The following is a 21837-nucleotide window of genomic DNA, read 5'->3' on the forward strand; positions in this document are numbered from 1 at the left end:
AACCTCACAACTTAAGACAGCCAGGTCCATTAAGCCAAGTAGTAATGTTATTCCCATACTGCAGATGAAAAAGAGGCCCAGAGAGGTTGATTTCCTCAAGTTTACAATGTACAGCAAGCACCCCTGGCAATCAGATTGCATAGTTCCAACACCAGCACTCTTTCTATTATAACCTAATAGCTCTAGCTCATAAGCTGTATGTAAAGCATTTTAAACCTATAATCATAATTGTAGTTCACTTCAATATGGAAAACAGATTACTGTAGGGTAATAGGCCCTACACAAAGCACAAGAACAACAGGTCAGATGTTTTAGCTCCTAATACTCAACTAATGAATTTTGTGGTCCTGGATGACAACCTTTCAAAGCCATAAGGCTTAAGTATGAATTATGTAAAAGACGGCTTTAATTAAGAAAAACAGCCACAGTAATCAGTATATAAAATAATAATGACCAAAGAAATCTCCCTTAATGTTACTGAACTAAGAGACAGATGGCAACATCACAAAAAACTCTTGGAAAACGCCATCTCTGAACAAAAGTTATAACCCTTGTGATCGTTGTAGAAGAGATCATCTCTCTGCATTAAGTCAAAATAAGGAACTAAGAATATATATTTGACAAAAGTAAAAGACAGTGCTTTATGATACATGTATAAAGATAACCTACCCATAAGTGAGTTTATTGAGTAAGTTGAGTACAAATGGCAAAAAAGAAAAAAAAATATGGAAAAACTGAAAGAAAATATAGAATCCTCCAAAAACAATCTAATTTTTAAACTAACATAAGAGATATTATAGTACACTTCCAGTAATCAATGGTATGACATTTGAAAACAAATGAAAATAACATCAGATTCCCCCCCACACGCACACATACACTATTAATAATCTTCACGTTATGATGAATAATAAAACAAATTATTGAACAATATGTAGGGGGTAAACTATGAAGTAAAAATAAAATTTTCTGCTTAGTTTCATAGAACATCTTTAAAGCTACTACAATAAAGTTATCATTTATGGAAAATTACTAATTGTACATCTTATTTTAAAAGAAATTTAAAATAACTAATGCTTAAGATAGCAAAACCAGATATATCTATGCCAAAATATCTTTAAAGTGAATACTTACCCAAAATATGCTTACACACTGCAAATGGTGATTTTGATTTTCTAAATGATAAGAATATGTGTTCTGCATGCTGTCGTTGTTCATTATTGACCATGGAAGGTGGTGCCTTGGGAGTTAAAAACAAAAACAGTAATTTAATGAGAAAGCTTTAACAAAAGTAAATCCTTCTACCCATAAAATGAGAAAATGTGCCAGGCATGGTAGCCCACTCCTGTAATTCCCACTACGTGGGAGGCTGAGACAGAAGATTCCAAGTTCAAGGCCGATCTATACAATTTAGTAAAATTTTATCTCAAAATAATTTTTTTACAAAAAGGCTAGAAAGGTAAAGCATTAACACATTCAAGGTGCTGGGTTCAACTCCCATGGGGGCAAGAGAATGAGAATGTTTTCTTTTTCTTTACTGCTGCTAGGAGCACTTTTCTGTTTAATTGTCTAAGAACAAATTCCTGCTTAATTGTCTAAAGAACTACAGTATTAAGTGCCATAATAAACATTTAAAGTAAAGTTTTAGAAAAAAATTCTGATGAGATTTGTCAGAATGCATTAAAGTTGCAAGCATTTTATGAAAGTACTGATTTAACAATTTTTTCTTATTTTTTTAAAAAAGAAAATGACTTGGGCTAGGGATTTAGCTCAGTGGTTCTGCTGCCTGCCTCGCAAGCTGAGGGATCTGAGTTCATTCTCTGGTACCAAAAACAAAATCAAAAAATAAATGTAAAAAAATTACTGCCTTTTATTCCAAATTGAGCCACTCAGTCTAATCTAACCTGGGTCAGATAACATCTAAATTCCTCAGAACTGGTAAAATTGAATCCAACTTAACAAAAAACCAATCCCTAAAAGCAATCCTTTAAGGTTAAAAAAAAAAAAAATCAAATAAACCTCTAAATCTGCCTCTAAAATCACCATTTAAGTCAGAAAAAATAGGGAATAGTTAAGTTTGGAATTTATAAAACCACTGTTTGAATAATACCTTAATCAATCAAAAAGGTAAGACTTCTATCTTGTACAACTCATACAATCTGCTCAAAATTTTTAAATTCCATTTTGGTGTAATAATCTTTCTTCTGAAGGTAATACTGTTTCGAGTCAGATATTGTACACCCAAATATATAGTCCTATTACACAGTCTGGTTATTTTTTTTGTATCTCTTAAAACCTAAAAAGGGGGAAAAGAAACTGCTTATATAGCCTACAAATTCTCAATTTGGAAATAATAAAGATTTATTCTACCACTACCTGTATCATTAGTTTTAGAAGCAGTTTTGGGTAGATGATAGAAGAACAAACCCTTTCTATTTTAACCAATATAAGGAGGGGAAACCATAATTTCAATTATATAAAAGAATCTTAAAGAAAAAACATTGTAATCAAGTGCATTAGATCAATATTTATCATAAATTATATCAATTGCGCAACATTAGTCACTCTAATTTTATCAATATAGCAGAGCAGTGGTGTACATTAAAGGAAAATTACTGTGATATTCTGGCTTCAATGGATTACTATAATTAGCTAAAAAGGCAGTTTGGACTGTTCCTAATGGTACAGCACCCTCTTGTGTTAAAATCTTTAATTTTTTTTAAATTTTAGTAATAAACTACAGTAAACAGCTAACTTTAACCAGCAGAAAATATCTTTTTCCTTCTACCTGTGAATTATTCTCACCATTTTCTCAAGTTCTACAGTTTATATTTTTACAAGGTAACTCCCTTATTTCTTATGTCTGATAATTATAACCTGAACACACAGCATATTAGCAAACAGTACCAGTAAATACTGCTACATAAACAAATTAACTCTGGATCACTTGGTAGTTTCTTAATCGTTCTTCTCATTATCCTTAAAGTGCATTTATACATGCATAATTATACACAGATTATACTGCATATGATATACTAGTTACTCTTAAAACAAAATATTTCTAAAGTTAATGATCCAAGGTCCCATACACTTAATCTATTAAAAAGTACAGGTGTGACTATAACATTAATATATAGAATAGAGACATAATGAAATATAATCTAAAAGTCAATATTAGTCATACAGTTGAATATTTTGTTTTGTTTTTTGAGACAGGATCTCTCTACGTACTTCGGGCTGACTTCAAACTCATGGTGATCCTCCTGCCTCAGCCTCCCACGTGGTACACCACACAACAATAAAATCATCAAGTCAATATATTAAGTGCCAGAATGATATTTACTTTAGCTTCTAAAACCAAAATTTAAAATTTCTTCTTGAAAATTAGATGTGGTGCTCAGGAGGCTAAGGCAGAAGGACTGCCTCAAGCTCAATGCTAGCCTGGGTCACACAGTGAGTTCAAACCCAGTCTGAAATGGAAAGGGGGGGAAGGAGAGACAGAATATGAATGAGAATTAGATGAGGTGGTGTACACCTGTAATCCCATGTACTCAGCAGGCTGAGATGGGAGGACTGCTTTTAGGCACAAGACTTGCAGGGCAGCCTGGGCAACACAGCCACCATTTTATTTTATTTATCCCTAAATTCCTAGGGCCTACTGCATGCAAAAGGGAGGGATGCTTAATCATAACAATAATTCACATTTATTAATACTTAGCATCACAAGATGTTTTAGATACATACACATATATCTAGATAATACAAAAAAGAAGAAACAGAGGGAAAAGCAAGATAATTTTACTTATCCTTGAAACGTTACAGGGAAGACACACTAGTCTTTGCTTTATTCTAGGTTTCACTTTCCTATAGTTTCCTTTACTCAAGTGAATTGTGATCTAAATATATGAGTGAAAAATGCCTGAAACAAACAATTCCTCCTGTGTGCCCTCTTGAGTACTGTGATGAAGCCTGGTGCCCTGGCCTTCAGTTCGTCCAAGGATATGAACTGTCTCCTATGTCCAGAATATCCACTACTATACTTGCCTTAGTCACTGAGTGGCTGTCACCTAGTTGTCATCTCAGTTATTACATGAACTGTACACTTTCATTTGACTCCAGCAACATGCCTACAGGAATTATCTCTGCTTTTACACATGGAGAAACTGAGATTCAGAAATTGTCACCCGAGATCACCAAGTTATTAAGTATCATAACCAGAATCGGACCTTCAATTCTATGTGACATTAGAACTTTGAACTTCCTTAAGTATTACTAGAAATAAGGGGGTACATAGTTGGGTAGACTAATAGATATGTAGTAGAGAATTCTGAATAATACTCTGATTTTTGAGACAAGGTCTTGCTACATAGTACAGGCTAGCCTCAAACTTGTGACATCCCTGCCTCAGCCTCATAAGGGATGGGACTATAGGCATGAGCTACGATGCCTGGCTTGTACATAATATTCTTGGGTTTACTACCAATATTACAACCATTTTTAAAAAGTCAGGTTGAAAAGTGGGTACTACTTATAGACAGAATAAACTATAAAACAAGAAGAAAAAACAAACACATTTTGAAGTCATACCATAGAGCTCATATTAAACATCTCTCAGCTTTAATTCTGTAACTGTCCTTTAGAGATCAATAGTTTAATGCTCTAATTAGAAAGTGACAGATGTACCACTCAAAAAGATGAGCATTAATAATACTGAACCAGACATGGTGGCATATGCCTGCAATCCCAGTACCTAAGAGGCTGAGGCAGGAGGATCACTGTTAAGTTCAAATTCAGCCTGGGCTGCATAGTGAATTCAAGATAAGACTGAACTACTTAGCAAGCCCTTGACTTAATCACTGAAAATTTTGGATTAATGGTAAGAATTTGCTCAACTTACTTTTCCTCTGAATTCTTTTCTCAAACCTTTGGAGTTTACCACTGTCCCATCTCAATTTCAATCTATTAAACTAAAATGATATACTTTCTTACTTTAAATTTATCTTATCAGCCAGGCATGGTGGCGCACACCTGTAATCCCAGCACTTGAGAGGCTGAGGCAGGAGGATCACTGTGAGTTCGAGACGAGCCTGGGCTACACAATGAGTTCCAGGTCAGTCTCAACTACATAGTGAGACCCTGTCTCAAAAAATAAATAAATTAATTAATTAATTAATTTATTTATCTTATCAATATTTCACAACATTCCACAAGGAGTACTATAAATGTCAGGTATAGTCCTTTTCTATCTCTCAAATAAATTTAATCCTTTGTGCTTGCCTAGTACATAAACCCAAAGTTGTATTTTATCTCTCAAACTTCTCATGTCATTTTGATCCTTCAGAAATGACCTTATTCTTATTTCAACAGAGTTAAACCATAGTTATAGGCCAAGGAGCAAGACTGGGCAACATAGTAAGACCTTGACTCAAAATCCATCCAGTATGAAGAGCTCCTTTTTGCATCTTCCTCTTGAAAATCTCCCTTTCCCAAAACTTTCTAGTAAATCTATGTGCTCCTCCATCCATAAGCACCATGTCCTCTTTCATCTTTTTTCTATTCTCTCCTCCCCTCCCACCTATGCTCATCTTAAAGTTCTATCTAGCTGTGGCTACTTTCTTTCTGTTTACAGTCCTTGTCTACCTCAGAAACCCCTTTACACAATCTTGTAGCCTACAGCAATGACAGAACAGGATAGTCAGTCAGTCAGGAAGGCCTGGTTCTGACCACAATAGCTAGGAAAACTTCGGGCACAGGAATGCCAGTCTCGACTCCAAGGTCCTATCTGAAAAATACTGCTAGGAATTCATCTAATAACTGACAGAAAAACTGCATTTTAAAATGAGCAGACAGGTTTCATAAAATTAATCTTTAATCATTAACACAATTTTCTTAAAATCTCAAGCTTTATATGAGAAGGTGATGCTCACACACACACACACACACACACACACACACACACACACACAAAACCATGAAATTAACCTCGAAGATAAAAGGTCTCAATCAGATATAAACACAATGAAGTGGAAGAATTCCCAGAAACTGACATCTAACCTATGACAAATCAGGGAGAAAAGTATTAGGATGCTGAAACAGTGGATATTTCTACAGAATAAATTCTAGTTGATTTTAAGATTTAAAAATGAAAAGCAAAACTTAACACAACATTAGGAAGAAAAATGAAAAGTGATTATAAGACAAGAGATTAATATACAAAAAAAATCAAAAGAGTAAGAAAGACAACTTAATAGCAGAAATTTAGTTACTTCCTCAGTATTCCTTCTCCCCCTTTTCCCAAGAGAACATTAATTCTACTTATACAGCAATGCCCCCATCTAAATGGTATTTCCAAATCTCTTTTCTTTTGGGGGAGTGTCTGAGATTGGGTCTCACTAGCAATCCACCTACCTCACCCTTCCAAGTGCTGGGATTACAGGTGTGTATTACCAAACCCAGCTCCTAGTTCCCTTTCTAACTAGGAGCAGCTATGGGATTAATTAAGTTCTGGGCAATAAAGTGCTTGTAAAATTTTTGGAGGAATTCCCTAAAGCCATGATTCAGCTGGAACAACACATTGCCTTTCCTATTCTCTAGAAATAGGCAAGATGATCATGGTTCTAACTAACCATTTTGGGTCATAAGAAGACGCAGAAGATAGAAAACACCTTTGAAGAATAGGAAAACACAAAGACAAGATTGGTGAGCCCCGGATAATCATCCCTGGATAGTGTAACTCCAAAAGAGAAAGAGAATAAGCTTTCTTTTTTAAAGCTACTATAATTTGAGTTTTTAGTTACATACTGCCAAATCCAATCCAAACACACATAAAATACAATACACAAATGGCCAATCAACAATAGACTACCCAATTCAGAATAGAAAGTTAAATGGCTAATAAACATACACAACCTCATTAGCAAACATGGAAATGTAAATCAGATATAACCATCATTTATGACTGATGGTTAGACAAAACTTAAGTATAAAAAAAAATGTATGGGAAGCTGGAGGTACCACAGAAGGTTATAAACTCCTGGTGGTATCTTAAAATGGAATATTCACTTGGAAATGAGAGTTGTTGGTTTTAAACAATGCATGCACAAGTCTACTTCTAGGCATACATTCCCTACAGAACTTCTTCCATATACATACAAGAGGCCACAAAGTCGCTCCCAAAGCACTGTAATAGCCATTAAAAAATAAAAGGAAAAAAAGGGTAACGATATGAATTTGCACCAACAGGAAATGCATCATAGCACAATTACATAGTGGTTTATGAGGTAGTTAAATGATTACACTACCAACATGGACAAAATCTGAAAATTATCCTGAATGAAAGAGGCAAATTACAAGACCTACAATACTGCATTCATATAAAAATTTTAAATAGTATCTTATTTACCTATGTGGAGAAAGGATAAAAATATGGAAGGGAAAGCTAAGCAACTTTATTACTACTTTTGGAGAGGAAGAGAGGTTGGAGAATATGTAAAGGAATTTGAAGGCAGCTTCAAATATACTTCTGACACATACATGTATATACACATATAGGTTTCAGAAAATTTAAACAAATGCTTTACTAACATTTGCTAATCTAGGAAGCAGGCACATGGTTTCAATTTCTATTATTCTACATGCTTTTCTGTTCATTGGAAAACACTGCATTTCTTTTTTTTTCTTTCTTTTTTTTGAGACAGGGTTTTGCTTTGTAGTTCAGGCTGGCCCTTCTGAACTCACTATGTGGCCTGGGCTGGGCTTGAACTCTCCATAATCCTGCTGCCTCAGACTCCAAAGTGCTGGGATTACAGGTGTACACCACCATGCCCAACAACAGTACATTTCTTTAGGCCTTCCATTTCCCATGGTACAGCTGATTAGATATTTTTAACACCTCTTCTGCTAAAACCAAATTAAAAGGATAGATTAAAAACAATGAATCATCAGAAGCTTAAAAGAAAGAAAAAACAGTCATACAAAGTAAGCATTCATTTACCTGGAAATAGGCATAAACCTCTACTGACTTTGAAGCTCTACTCTGAGAGCTGCTTGTCAAATTATCAGGCCAACAAAACTCGTATAATTGGAAATGTCAGAAAGAGAATATAAAATATTTTTAAAAGAGCAAATAAAAATGTAAGCAGCAGATTTCATGAAATTATATATATATATAAAATCTCAAATGACACTACCAAAACCAAATACAAAAAATCCAAGGAATAGAAGATGTTCACAAATCATATATTGGATAAGTGATTAATAAATGAAAAATATAGAAAACTACAATGCGACACCAAAACACTAAGCTGATTAAAAAGTAAGCAAAAGAAAAGATGATCAACATCACTAATCATTAGAAAAATGCAAATCAAAATAAGATACCCAAGATCTGGATTTCTATCCCCAGTACCAAAACAAAGATACCAATTCATATTTTGAGTGGCCAAAAACAAAATATGATCATTATATACTGCATACATGAACTGAAATCACACTGTACTTTATGGAAATATGCCCAATTATTATGCATCAATTAAAAAATTTTAACATATGTATTTTAAAATGCATTTTCTGATATCCTTTTCAATCTCTTTTTTCAGAGGATATCAGAAAATAGAAAGACATCCCTTGCTCCTGGGTAGGAAGAACCAATATAGTGAAAATGGCCATACTTCCAAAACTGTTATATAGATTCAATGCAATCCTGATTGAAAACCCAACAGTATATCTCACAGAGCTTGAAAAACGAATCCAAAAATTCATTTGGAATCAGAAGAGATCTACAATAGCAAAAGCAATTTTAGGCAACAGACAAGATGGGGGCATCACAAGCCCCAACTTGAAACTATACTAATATAATAATCCTATTACTGGTAGTAAAACTGAAAAAATTCAACAAAGAGATCATAAGAGCAGGCCCCCCAAAACAGGGTAACTCTTAAATGGAACAAGAGATCATAATGGATTTCTTAAAGCAAAAGGAGAAGTCAGGGAAATTAGATAAAATAACAATTAGCTTAGGAATGTATATCTGGGACCCGGGCATGGTGTCATATACCTGTACTCCCAGCACTAGGGAGGCTGAGGCAGGAGAATCCCTGTGAGTTCAAGGCCAGCCCGGGCTATACAGTGAGGAGAAAGAAAGAAGGAAGGGGAAGAGGGAGGAAGGAAGGGAGAGAGGGAGGGGAGGAGGGAGGGAAGGAGAGAGGGAGGGAGCAAAGGAGGGAAGGAGTGAAGGAAGGAAGGAAGGAAAAGTTTAAAGAATTAAAGTGTAATGAAAGCATGTTTATGCAAATAAAAACAAAGAGTCTACTACTACCCAAGTGCTTTCCTTAAAGAAACTCTAAAGAAGAAAAGCAATCCCAGATGGAAGGTCTTAGGGTCAGGGATTTAGCTCAGTGATTCTGTTGCCTGCTTCATAAACACAAGATCCCAAGTTCGATCCCCAGTACCAAAAAAGAAAAGCCTTTCCAGATTGAAGGTCTTGAATGCAAAGGACTATGGATTAACGAAATTACCTATGTTGACCCAACCTAAATAAATACTGACTGTACTCTTAAAATTATTAATCTGTAAAAACAAGTTTTTAAAATTAAGCATCTAATCAACCTATATATGCAGTTATATATCCAGGAGAGAGGTTTCCAAAACCTTGACTATTCTGGATTGCACAGGATGACAGGTGGGAGTACAGCTCAGTGGTAGTGTTCACCTGACATGTACAAGGCCTTGGATTCCAGTCCAGACCCACAAAACAACAAAAACTGCCTACAGTTCAGTCTGAGATTACTCCTATATGATCAATTTTACCAAATGATCATATAAAAGTAAGCTCAGACCCTGAGTCTTCAAATGACAGTTATCTCAAATCAGTGGTTAAGGAAACTTTGTACCCTTGGGACATCTGGAAGTGTCTGAAATCACTATTTGGTTGTCACAACTGGGGAATGTTGCTAGCAACCAATGAAGGTAGGGATGCTACTAAACATTCTTCTCAACCAGCCCAAAATGCCAATACTGACAAGAGTTGCAAAACTTTGCCTAGACCAAATCTACTTGAATTCAAAAATGAATGAACAATGTACATCCAAGGATAAAATGAAATACAGTACTCTCATCAATCCGTCATTACGAGAGAATTACGTCGTTACTTGTATTCTGGAATAAGAACCTGGACCAACCTGTTTTGCTGGAAGGATATGTGATAGTATTCTTTCAACTTTTATGGTGTCAGTATAAAAAAAAGTCTCTTGAGACAGTTTGTAGCTGGAAAAATGTTAGAGGGAGGTACATACATAAGATAACTTAAAAACCCCATTATTTTGATCAATCTAAAAATGAAAATGATTTATAACTATAATCAAGTTATATATCCATCCTCTATCAAAATTGTACATTATCAATAGTTTCAAAAGTATTATGTTTTGATGATGACAGATCAAGACAAAGAACAAACAGTAAGACAGATACTGTTAATGGCTAGAATTACTACTGCATCCTGGATGTCAATAACCAGAAGAAATGGTTGCTAGCCTATTTCAAATGTGAATTAGTGTTTACAAATCAAGAGACACAAAGCCAAACTCTAGACATGTACTGCCCAACACATAGTCTCTACCACATGTGGCTCCATGAAATGAACACATTTCAAGTGCTCATCAGCGACAAGTAACTAGTAGCTACTGTACTAGAGTAGGTAAAACATTTCCATCAACTCAGAAAATTCTATCAGATGGTGTATTATAGAAGAAATTTAATTAGCTCTACTAATATTTCAGTGCCTAATGTAAGATTATCTATGTGCTTTGATGAAGGCTATTTGCTATAATAAAGTACAAAGTAGAGCTAGCATTTTACAGGGTGCTTAATATGTGTCAGACATTGACCATTTTCCTCTCTATGTAAATTAGTTTAATTTTCACATTAACCTCTGGAATAGATATCACTGCCCTATCTTCCACATTAGAATACAGTCACGAAGAGGTTACTTGACTGCCAAATGCCACACAGTCACTACTGGAGGCAAGGAGAATCCAGACAGTCCAGCTCCTCTATTGTATGTCATCCAATTCCTATGGTTTCAATAATCCTTCCACATGCGCTGACTAATAGAGCACAAGGGAGTTTTCTAAGACCTGATATCTTACTACTGATTTGTGCCCCCTGCCACAGGGTCTTGCTATGTAGTTCATCCTTGAACTCAGGGCAATCCTCCAGCATTTTTTCTAATTAGTTCTCTAATCCTTACCACAAGGCCATAAAATAGACCAGTCTTCTAAAATTACTAGTCTTATTCAAAGTACAAGGCAATTAATTTTATATTAAAATATATATATACATTATGGTCTAGAATAAAATTTCTATTAATTTTTAATATATAAGTTGAGAAAAGAAATTTTAAGCTTGCTTTGACCATAAAAGTTACTTTGGTATTTTTTAAAATTAAGATTAATATATTTTTGTTGACCAACTTCAATAACCTCACTTCCTACTTTAGACTGTCTCTCTCAGATCACACCATTCACACTGCCAACAGTCAAAACATCAAAACCACTAGTCACAAGATGCACTGATGAATGAATGAAAATGAGGCCTTAAGATAACCCAGCCCCTCCCCCTTTCTCAGAATCATTTCACACAACTCTCTTCCATACTTGTTCATTTTTTTCATTCAACAGCCCTGTACTACATGCTGCACCTAGAATACCATCAAGGAAAAGCAAACAAGGTTCCCAAACTATTATTTTTAGAGTCTACCAAAGAAGACCAACATTCATCCATCATGTAAATAAACATATACATATCTGGTTTTGAAACCTTCTAGAGCAAAGCAAATATCCACAGGCTTAGAAATAGAAGTATTAAAGACTTCAATTCAATGGAAAAGAACGCTGTTTTAAAAAGAAACTTTGGAAGAATAAATTACTAATAATTTAAAATTATTTTTGTTATCACTGAAGATTAGCAACAGGATGCATAAATAGGTATTTTAACTAAATTCAAATCATGAAGCTACTTTTGATATCTTGTATGAGCTCTACTTATAATAAGAACTATCAGAGGAAACATTAAAAATATTCTATAAATTTACATCTAAAATTAAATTCAAATTTACTTAAAACTGAGTTATATGAAGTCAAATGTTTTTAGAAAAACATTTTGCAAGAATATCAACTCTAAATGTACTTAATACTTCAAAACAACACAAGATCCTAATGGGATAATTAATAGTGTGAAATAGTAAGAAAAGGGCTAAAGGTGTAGGGAAACTGGGAAGGGTAGGGGAAAGGGAATAAGAGAAAAGAAAAAAATATGAGAAAATGAAAAATGGAAATAAAGTGTTTGTAAATGGGGAGGGGAGGAGAGGGTGAAGGGAGGGCAGGGACAAGGGTAAAAAATGAGAACCAAGACCTGTCATGTAAAGGTACAGTATCCCAGTAATGAATGTAACTGTATTGTATACCTAGATTGTACCAATAAACTCAATAAAAAGGAAAAAACAAAAACAAAAACAAAAAAAACAATTATTGGCACAGCCAATAAAGGTATTAGTATGAGATCCTTCCCAAATAAACTTATCTGCATTTGGCAAAAGCAACTGATACCACTTTCAATTATAGTGACTGAAAATTAACTTGCCAAAATTTAAAATTTTGGAGACCTAATAAATCAAATTTATCGAAAAACAAGCCATAAAAATTTCATAACCAATTAAGATACCACATATGGTATTACACTGCATAAAACTATGATACCAAAATATTACTTTTTACAACTTGCAGTTTGTTACTCCTAAATCACTATTATTCCTATTATGTTTAATAATTGAAAGACTTTTAAAAGAAAATGTCTTATATTTCATAATTTTCAACAGCACTTTTTCCCCCTGCTTTGTGAACAAGAGGTCCTTCTATTTTAATTTGCACTAAGCCTTCTGAATTTTGTAGCCAGGCTTGACTGGAAAACAAACACAGAACAGCCTCAGGGCTAGATTATGAGCCAGGGCCAACAGCGACCCGAGTTTTCAAACCTGCTAAAAAAACCACCAACCAAACATCGACCAGAACCTTCACAGATAAAGCCAAGGATATGCAGTGTTAGCAATTCCCAAAAATTGATTATGCACATACCAAACCTTGAAAGCCTACTCTATAACATTCTGTCACTTTACTGTGAACCTAATTTTCTCCACAATAACTGAATAGAAAGGAAATCCCTTCCTCTTCTCCAGAGTAGTTTACTGGTTTCCTATTATTAGCTCTTTCTCACTCAAAACGCATCTTTTCCTTTTATTTATTAACAAAATTATGCTTAGCTAGCAATGATTAAACATACCTGTAAAAACAAACCTGACTGATGATCGCAAAACCATAAAGCTAGTCTTACTCTGAGTTATGACACAGCTTTTCATTTTCTTCTAAATAAAATGAACTGACTGTGGTGGCCCATGCTTATAATCCCAGCACTCTGAGAGGCTGAGGCAGGAGGATCATAAGTTTGAGCCCATTGTAGGTAATTTCTGGGGCCAAGTATGGTAGAACATGCCTGTAATCCTGGCACCCAGGAGGCTGAAGTAGGAGCATCACTGAAAGTTCAAGGCCAGCTTTGGCTACGTATCAAGTTCAAGGCCAAGCAGATCTACATAGTGATACCCCCATCTCAAAAAAAAAAAAAAAAATCTTTATTTAAAAAAAACTATTTTATGCAAAAATAAAAAATTATAATAGTCAGGAAAGCAGCTGGGAGCTAGGGATGTAACTCAGTGGTACAACACTTTTTGAGAATGCCCAGGTTCAATCCCTGCCACCACAGAAAGCAGCCAGACTTTTAAAATTTTTGCAATATTCAATTATTTCAAAATAGTGTATACTTATGATCCAATATTAATTTTATATTGTAAAAATTTCAAACTATAAGACTTAGAAAAAGAGGACTCTTGCCATTTCAAAATCATTCTCTATATAGTCATTCTGAAGAGTTTAGTACGTATATCGCCATTTTGTTTTATGCACATATACATATATGCAGATGTTTTCTGCTCCTTTTCCGCTCCTTTTCCTCACTTATTTTGAATATCTTTCCATATCTATTCAGATCTTCCATTAAAAAAAAAAAACCTACCACACATTATTAAATGTACTATGTTTTTAAGAGTGTCATAAAACTATTATGAAGAATACAGATCGGTTTATTAAACCAGTTTCTTACAACTAGGCTTTTACATTGTTTCAGTCCTTGCGCTAGCAAAGTATACTAAACAAGCTTTGTATTACAGGAAGTATATGCATAAGCTAAATAAATGGCAAAAGTGACATACCTGAGGTCAAAGACTTTCTAGATTTTGTTTTGTTTTTGAATTACCAGGGACTACAAACTGAGCTAATCTCTAGCTCTTTATTTATTTATTTATTTAATTCTGGGACAGGGTCTTATTAAGCAGCTAAATTGCTCAGGCTAGACTTAAATTTCTGATCCTCCCACCTTAGCCTCCCAGAGTGCTAGGATCATAGGCCTGTGTGCGCCACTACACCTGGTAAATTTACAGATTTCTAAGGCTTTTGGAACATACCACCAAACTGTCAAAACTCATCTCATTTTTTTATTTCTACTACAGTGTCTGCTTCCCCATACCTTTACAATTTGATATCACTTTATTTTTTTTTTTTTTTTTTTTTTTGGTACCGGGTATCGAACTCAGGTCCTTGCGCTTGCAAGGCAGGTCACCGAACCGCTGAGCTAAATCCCTGGCCCACCACTTTATTCTTGGTTTTGAACTATTGTGCTATAATTTTCTACTCCTTTCCTATATCCATACTACAGTGTTTCAATTATTGTGGCTTCTGTTACACATCTTAATCTTTGGTACATAAAGCAACACAAAACTCTTCTTCTTCTTCTTTTTTTTTTTTTTTGGTCTTAAAATGTCTTGGTTATTCTCATAGAATTATTTTTCCAGATATATTTTCTTTTGTACCAGGAATCGAACTTGGGACCTTGCGCTTGCAACGCAGATGGCGGAACCACTGAGCTAAATCCCCAGTCCCAGATACATTTTCTAAATAACTAGTTAAGTTTTTCTCCAATCTCAAAAAGGTGAGAAGAAGCTGAGGAAGGATTCTGATTGACATTACATTTAATTTATAGATTTGTAAGGGATGACTTTCAACTTTAATCACATTGACCCTTTGGATTGAGGAACATGACCTTCATTTAATTCAGTTCTGTTCTACTCTTCAAATGGATGGTTTTCTTCATAAAAATGGTGCATGTTTCTTATTAGTGTCCTATAATTTATTCCTACAGTTTTTATTTCTAATGGAATAGATACTTTCTTCCATTTTGATCACTGTGGATATAAAGGAAATCTTGTAACTCATTCATTTATCTTACATCTGGTCATCTTACCAAACAACTATTTTCAATAGGTTGTGAAACACTATTTTCCTTGAGTTTTTGTGTTTTTTGGTTGTGTTGTTGTTTGTTCGTTTGTTTGGTTTTTTGAGACATGGTCTTGTTATGTAGTTCAAGTTAATCTTGAACTCACTGTGTGGCCCAGGCTGGCCTCAAATTCACAGTGATCTTACTGCCTCAGCCTCATGAGTGATGGGATTACTGTGGAGTGCCACCAGGCTGGCTTTTTGTTTTCCTTTAATTTTTTTTTCTGGATTGTCTTCATATTCCCCACAATCGCCTTTTTTGCTTTGCAATGTTTGCACATTCTCCTTTTTTGTATCGTACTTTATCTTTTTATTTTTGTTTATTTGTGTGTGCATTTTGTTTTGGTTTTTTTGTACCAGGGATCAAACTCAGGCCCTTGCACTTGCAAGACAGGCAGCAGAACCGCTGAGCAAAATTCCCAGCTATTTTTGTTTTCTTTTTTAAGACAATGTCTCTGTATGTAGTCCTGGCTGACCTCCAACTCCAACTCATGGTGATCCTCTTGCCTGAGCCTCCAGAGCTTTGATTACAGGTATCATCACCATATCAGGCTAATATTTTAACCTCCTCCCATTAGACTATGCATCACTTGAAAACGTCTTTTTCCTGTCTACTCAGCACATACAGCACAGTGTATAACACATACATAGATATACATACATGATCTAGAATGAATCAATGGCCAGAAATTAAATTCTGGCATTAGCTTCACAGGCAGACTGCTATCATCTATCTCTGACTCTCAGATTTGCACATTTATAAAATTCAGAATATTTCATGTGGTGCACACCTGTAATGCCAGAACTTGGGAGGCTGAGGCAGGAGGATCGCCACAGGTTTAAGGCCAGCGTGGGCTACATAGTGAGTTCAGGGCCAGCCTGAACTACAAAGGGAGATCCTGCTTCAAAATACCAAGAAAAAAAATAAAATAAAATTTAATGATCTTATTTACATCACAGGACATGAGATTCAAAGATGATAAAAATTTGTGTATAGGGCTGGGGATTTAGCTCAGTGGTTCTGCCACCTGCCTCACATGGACCCCACTTCAATCTCCAGTACCAAAAAAAAAAAATTTTGTGTACAACCCTGCAGGTTCACAGATACTTTCAAAGACATTAACCAAATTCCACTACAGTAAAAACTAGAAAGAGCTGAGAACTTAGTAATAGAGTGCTTGTCTAGAGGCACAGGCCTCTAGGTTTTGTCCTGAGCACTGGGGTGGGGGTGGTAGGAACCCTACAAAAACCAGTCATGAATCCCTTCCATTAAAGTTGGAGTTAGACTTACTAAACCCATTATGGCATTAAAACAAATGAATGAAAATATTGTTATTTTTCTAAAACGTATCTGTAGGGGTAGAAATGTAGCTTAATAGAGAGTACTGTACTGCTTTGCATATGCAAGGCTCTGGATTCAATCTCCAGCATTGAAAATAAAATAAATCAGTTAACATGCATGCTCTACACCATCTTATGTTAACACTTATAATATTACACAATCACAAACAATCTAAAACTGACAGGAAAACAAAGCCAGATAAATTAAAGTCAATAAATCATCCTTTAGACTTTCAGTTCACTAGATGTGATGGTAAAATTTTAACACTAAACCTTTTCATTGTAGAGTCTTTAAAACAAAATACAGCCTACATTTTATATCCACAAAGTGTAGTGGAACTTGACATAAGAGCATCCATCTTGGAAGAAACGTAAGGACATCTGAGTGCCTGGCAAGCCAGTCGTCTCAGGACAAGAAATGCAAGCAGTTCCATCTGAGTGCCTGACAAGCCAGGTGTCTCAGGACAAGAGTGCAAGCAATTCTTGTTTGTCCCTTGTTAATCTCCTAAGAGGATGTAGACAAAGTAAAAGATTTTTTTTTCATGGGGGGGATACCGGGGATTGACTCAGGTCCTTGCACTTGCAAGGCAGGCCACCGAACCACTGAGCTAAATCCCCGGCCCAAAAAGATGTTTTTTAAGGGGTTAGAAGGACAAAGTAAAAAACAAAGTTGTTTTTGTGAACACAGCTGGCCAAAATATTATTTAACTTGAGATATAAGATAAAATGCTAAAAACATGCTTTTCGTCTGATGCTCTGAATAGCTTCAATAAATTCTGCAGTTGTGATCATGAGGCTGCTGTTTGCCTGAGTGAGCTGCAGTCCTCTGATCCTGCTCCCCACATCTTGCCTCTCTTCATTTTGTGACACCGAGACACTAGGCGAATCGGCGACAACAAAGTAAGTGGACACTTATGGATTATACAATCTCATAAAAAATACATTTTAAAAAATTAGGTAGGTATGCTTTTCTATGATTTTAGATTTTTCCATACAGATACCTAAGATATAGTCATGCCAGAAAAGTAGAAATGGGACCTTAGAAAACTTTTGTTTCTCCCCATGTATCCCTCTGCACAGTTTAAATTCCTTATTGTACAGAAAAATATTACTAGGATTTTTTTTAAATCAGGGACAACATGTATAATACATCCCATTTATGTTAAAAAGAAAGGAAAACTATCTGATGCATATTATAAAAAGCATAAAATGGATGACTTCAAGGAGGGGATAGGGTGAGGAAAGGAAGAAAAGATTCATTTTTATTGCTTATTTGTATATTATTGACATACTTTAAAATAATGTGGTCTGCTGTTGTAACTTATAAATAATATGCATCCTCAATACCAAATTTTCAAGACTACATGAACATAAACTGCTAAATTCAGATAGAAGACTCACTGAGAATGTTAGTACAGGAAGTGTGGTCAGCTTTCCTATGAGAAGTGCCTCATATCTTCTAAAATTTAGGTTTAGGCTTCTTAAGAAAAAGCGAATAATGTTTTTGGAAAAAGGATTTTGAGGACTTATGTAAATATTGTTTCCTTTGCTCAATGTTTTGAGAATCTTTAACTTCACTTGCATACCATGACTAATTTTTAAATTTCTTCCACATGCTAGCTAATTCACTTGAAATTTTTTTTCTAACAAGAAATCTTACTATCTTGAATCAAAGATAAAGCACTGTTACTACATTTAGGGAGAAACATTAGTTTTTATGCTGAGACCTATAAAATCCACATAAAACTTGTTTTTACCCTATAGACCAATATAATACTTTACATCTGGCAGTCTACTTAATAACCTAAATAGGACTGAATACAAACATACCCCATTTTGAAATTCCCCATCAAGTAATAAAATGTAACATATATGTTGTTATCCCAATATGTTGACTTGGAGACGCAGCATGACTGAGCAAAAAAATACTAAAAGTAAAAAATTTATTTTGAAGCTGGGAGTGGTGGTGCATACCTATAATCCCAGCATTTGGGAGGCTGAGGCAGGAGAATCACTTGAGAGTATGAGGTCAGCCTGGAATACATAGTAAGCTCAAGCCTGAACTACATAGCAAGACCCTGTCTCAAAAATAACAACAACAACAACAACAACAAAAAAAGAATTCTGAAATGGGACTCTGGTGATCTGGGTCTGGGTGAGTATGATCACAGTCACTAATTTGCTGTAATATCTGAGAAGTGGAAGGGAGGGGTTTAGAGGGTCTTGTATTTCAGGATCTCTATTACTCAGAGAAGATGGTAACTCTTTAGGTCCTAACCAAAATGTATATTTGCATCAAAAATTTAGCTTACAATTCAATTCTTATATCCATCCTGGACTCTGGTATCTTTGCACTAAAAGAACTCTTTTTTTTTGGTACCAGAGATCAAACTAGGGACCTTGCACTTGCAAGGCAGGAAGCATCAATAAGCTAAATCCCCAGCCCCAAAAGAACTCTTAAGATCACTCTATACTCCAGAATTCTATGATGTTCATAAAAGAATTACCCACTGGAAAAACTATGCAGAGCTAATTATGAAATATGTAACTACTTACTTGGAATCTCAAAACATATTAGTTAAAATATAGCAAATTTCTATTTTTAAAAGATCTATTTAGACAGATATGGGTTAATGCTAAAATAACCCTTTAAAATGTACTTTAATGCTTAATAACTGAAGGAGCATTAACAATTTTAATTATCTTCAAATGAATTAACTTATCTCCTTTCTGGTACTATTATCTTATAATTAAGAACCACAGACAGGAGGCTGGGGATTTAGCTCAGTGGTTCCGCCGCCTGCCTTGTGCTTACGACCCGGGTTCAATCCCCAGTACTAAATAAATAAAAAAATAAAAAAGAACCACAGACAGGTAAAAGACAAAACTGGGTCTAAGTCCTCACTCTACCCCCTTCCTACCTGTTTGAGTTCCTGAGACTACAAAAATGAAAACAAAAGTTGTAATACCTATATTTCAGTTACTGAGGATCAAATGAAGTGATATATGTGAAATGGATGGTACAGTGAATCAGACATAACTAGCACTCAATAAACTATTATTTGGGCTGGATGTGTAGCTCAGGGACAGAGTACTTGACTAGCACATACAAGGCTAGGGTCTCCAGCACCACAAAATAAAATAAATTTTAATTAATGATAAAAATAATTTGGAATATAGTCTTCAAAATGAGGAAATAATGCAGTAACTACTACTTTAAATAGTAAATGAAAATTTCCAGAACTAATTTCCTATTTTTAATAACTTTTTTCAATATTCTCCTCTGAAAAGAGAAAGACACAGCTTTAGCCAGATGCATTTGAGTCACAGACTTAATCCAGCCACTCAGTAATAATTATGTATAACCTTGGCCACTTAAACTCACTCAACTTTGTAAGGCTGTTGCAAGTATTCCAAAGATAGGTAAATTACACAAAGCATCAAGACCAATTTCTAACACTCCTAACAGTACTTATTACAATTTTTCTTACCTATGTTTTATAGCTGATAAAAACCAGAAGACAGAAATTATTAGCAAATGGCAAATAAATTTTACCAGGCCAACGATGGACACTAATCTTATCAATTTAAGCACTAAAACACTGTTTTTTGGGTCACATATTCCTTCCAGAATCTGATGAAAACAAGGTCCTTAGTTCCTAGGAAAGTTTCAGATTTCAGAAAGCAATGTGTGTCAGGGACCTTGTATTAAGAGGAAACTAGCTAGGCTTTTCTGCACTTATCATGCAAAAGTCTGTAAGTTATCTAGTTGGTTTTGTGGCTGAATGATACATTAACTGGACTCACAGTGTAGTACGTAAATCCTGCTTTCTTAGACTCAATTTCTAAATAAGTTAAAATATCTGGTGTTGCGTGTGAAAACCTACCTTGATAAACAAAGCTACAAATTATGTTATAACTAATTAGTCCGAATATTCCTAAATACAATGCTTGAACACATAACCCCAACACTGAACCAAAAAGGAAAAGAAAGAAGTCCAGATATCCAATAAATCTGGCTGCATTCAATTCTTAAAAGTCAGAATCGATTCAAGTAATCCAGTGAGCTTCTTGCAAAAATATCTATAAACACGGAAGTGTTATAATTCACAAAAGTGGAGCCACCAAAATATAGCTGAGCCACTTCAATTTACTGAGTGACTTAGTGTAGTTTATCCTAATGCTCCCTGCGTGAAATGTGTTTTAATCCTTTGACTTAACCTTCTTAAACTCGCTGAGTTAATAACTTCATCAAACTATTTAGGGCTGTAAGAATGAAGTCAGACTATCACAGACTCAGTTCTCCAAAAGCGCAGCCCCCAGGGTGCTAAGGTACTGGACCAAGTTCTGTCCCAATGACCTTGGTCCCAGAGTTCCCTCCCTTCCTCCAGCCGGTCCATCCACGTGCTGCCTGCCAGCTGCGGTAACCCCAAAGGTGGCTACGGGTCAGGCAAGGCGCTAGGGACAGAATGCACCGAGCGAACAAGAGTTGCGGACAGCACCCGGGCAGTCCCATCTTTTCTCTTGCACCAACTCCCCCAGCGGCGCGCGCTCAGCCCACAGATGTCTCCGACCGGCGTCCTACTGGAGAACCCCGACCTCCCTCCCGCGCCAAGCCCTGCAACCCAGGCTGCCGGGGAGGGTTTGGGGTCAAGCCGCGAAACAGTAATCCTCTATTCTACATCCAATGCCCGGGTAGGGAAGGGAACATCCCGAGAAAGGTGCGGACCAAGGCAGGAGGCAAGTAGGATGGGGAATCCTGCGCCACGCCACCTCCATCTCCTCCACCACTTTCAGGGCTCCCTGGAGGTCCTTCCCGGTCGCCAGCCTACGAGCGGCAAGCCCTGACGCGTCAGGGCCGGCCGGAACCCTGCGGGCCCCGGGGTCCCGGGGACGCAGCGCCCTCACCATCAGAACTTTGGCCGCGTTCTCCAGCTGAGCGATCACTTCTGGGGGCCCCAGCGTCGCCGCCATCATGGTCTCTCTTCAATGACGCGCCATGCGCTGCATTCTGGGAGCGGGCGCCGTGGCCGGCCAATCGCCGCCGCCACCCCGGAGCTTC

The 21837-nt window shown here is 36.0% G+C and overlaps 1 protein-coding gene across 2 annotated transcripts in view; it reads right to left on the reverse strand.

Annotated features, from left to right (window-relative positions):
- Xpo4 (exportin 4) overlaps window positions 1–21831 on the reverse strand; it is a 104672-nt gene extending 82841 nt beyond the window's left edge. The window contains exons 1-2 of one of the 2 annotated variants that reach the window (XM_010607496.3): window positions 21684–21831; window positions 1135–1240 (exon numbers count right to left, since the gene is read on the reverse strand). In XM_010607496.3, the coding sequence (XP_010605798.1) occupies window positions 1135–1240; window positions 21684–21752 (175 nt within the window). In that variant the 5' untranslated portion in view covers window positions 21753–21831. Of the gene's footprint in view, window positions 1–1134; window positions 1241–21683 lie in introns of those variants that run through there. The other variant, XM_010607497.3, reaches the window with a different exon arrangement.
- Between the last annotated feature and the right edge of the window lie 6 nt (window positions 21832–21837).

Source organism: Fukomys damarensis, unplaced genomic scaffold (assembly GCF_012274545.1).
Source record: "Fukomys damarensis isolate Sample0158 unplaced genomic scaffold, DMR_v1.0_HiC HiC_scaffold_38, whole genome shotgun sequence".
NCBI classification, from domain to species: domain Eukaryota; kingdom Metazoa; phylum Chordata; class Mammalia; order Rodentia; family Bathyergidae; genus Fukomys; species Fukomys damarensis.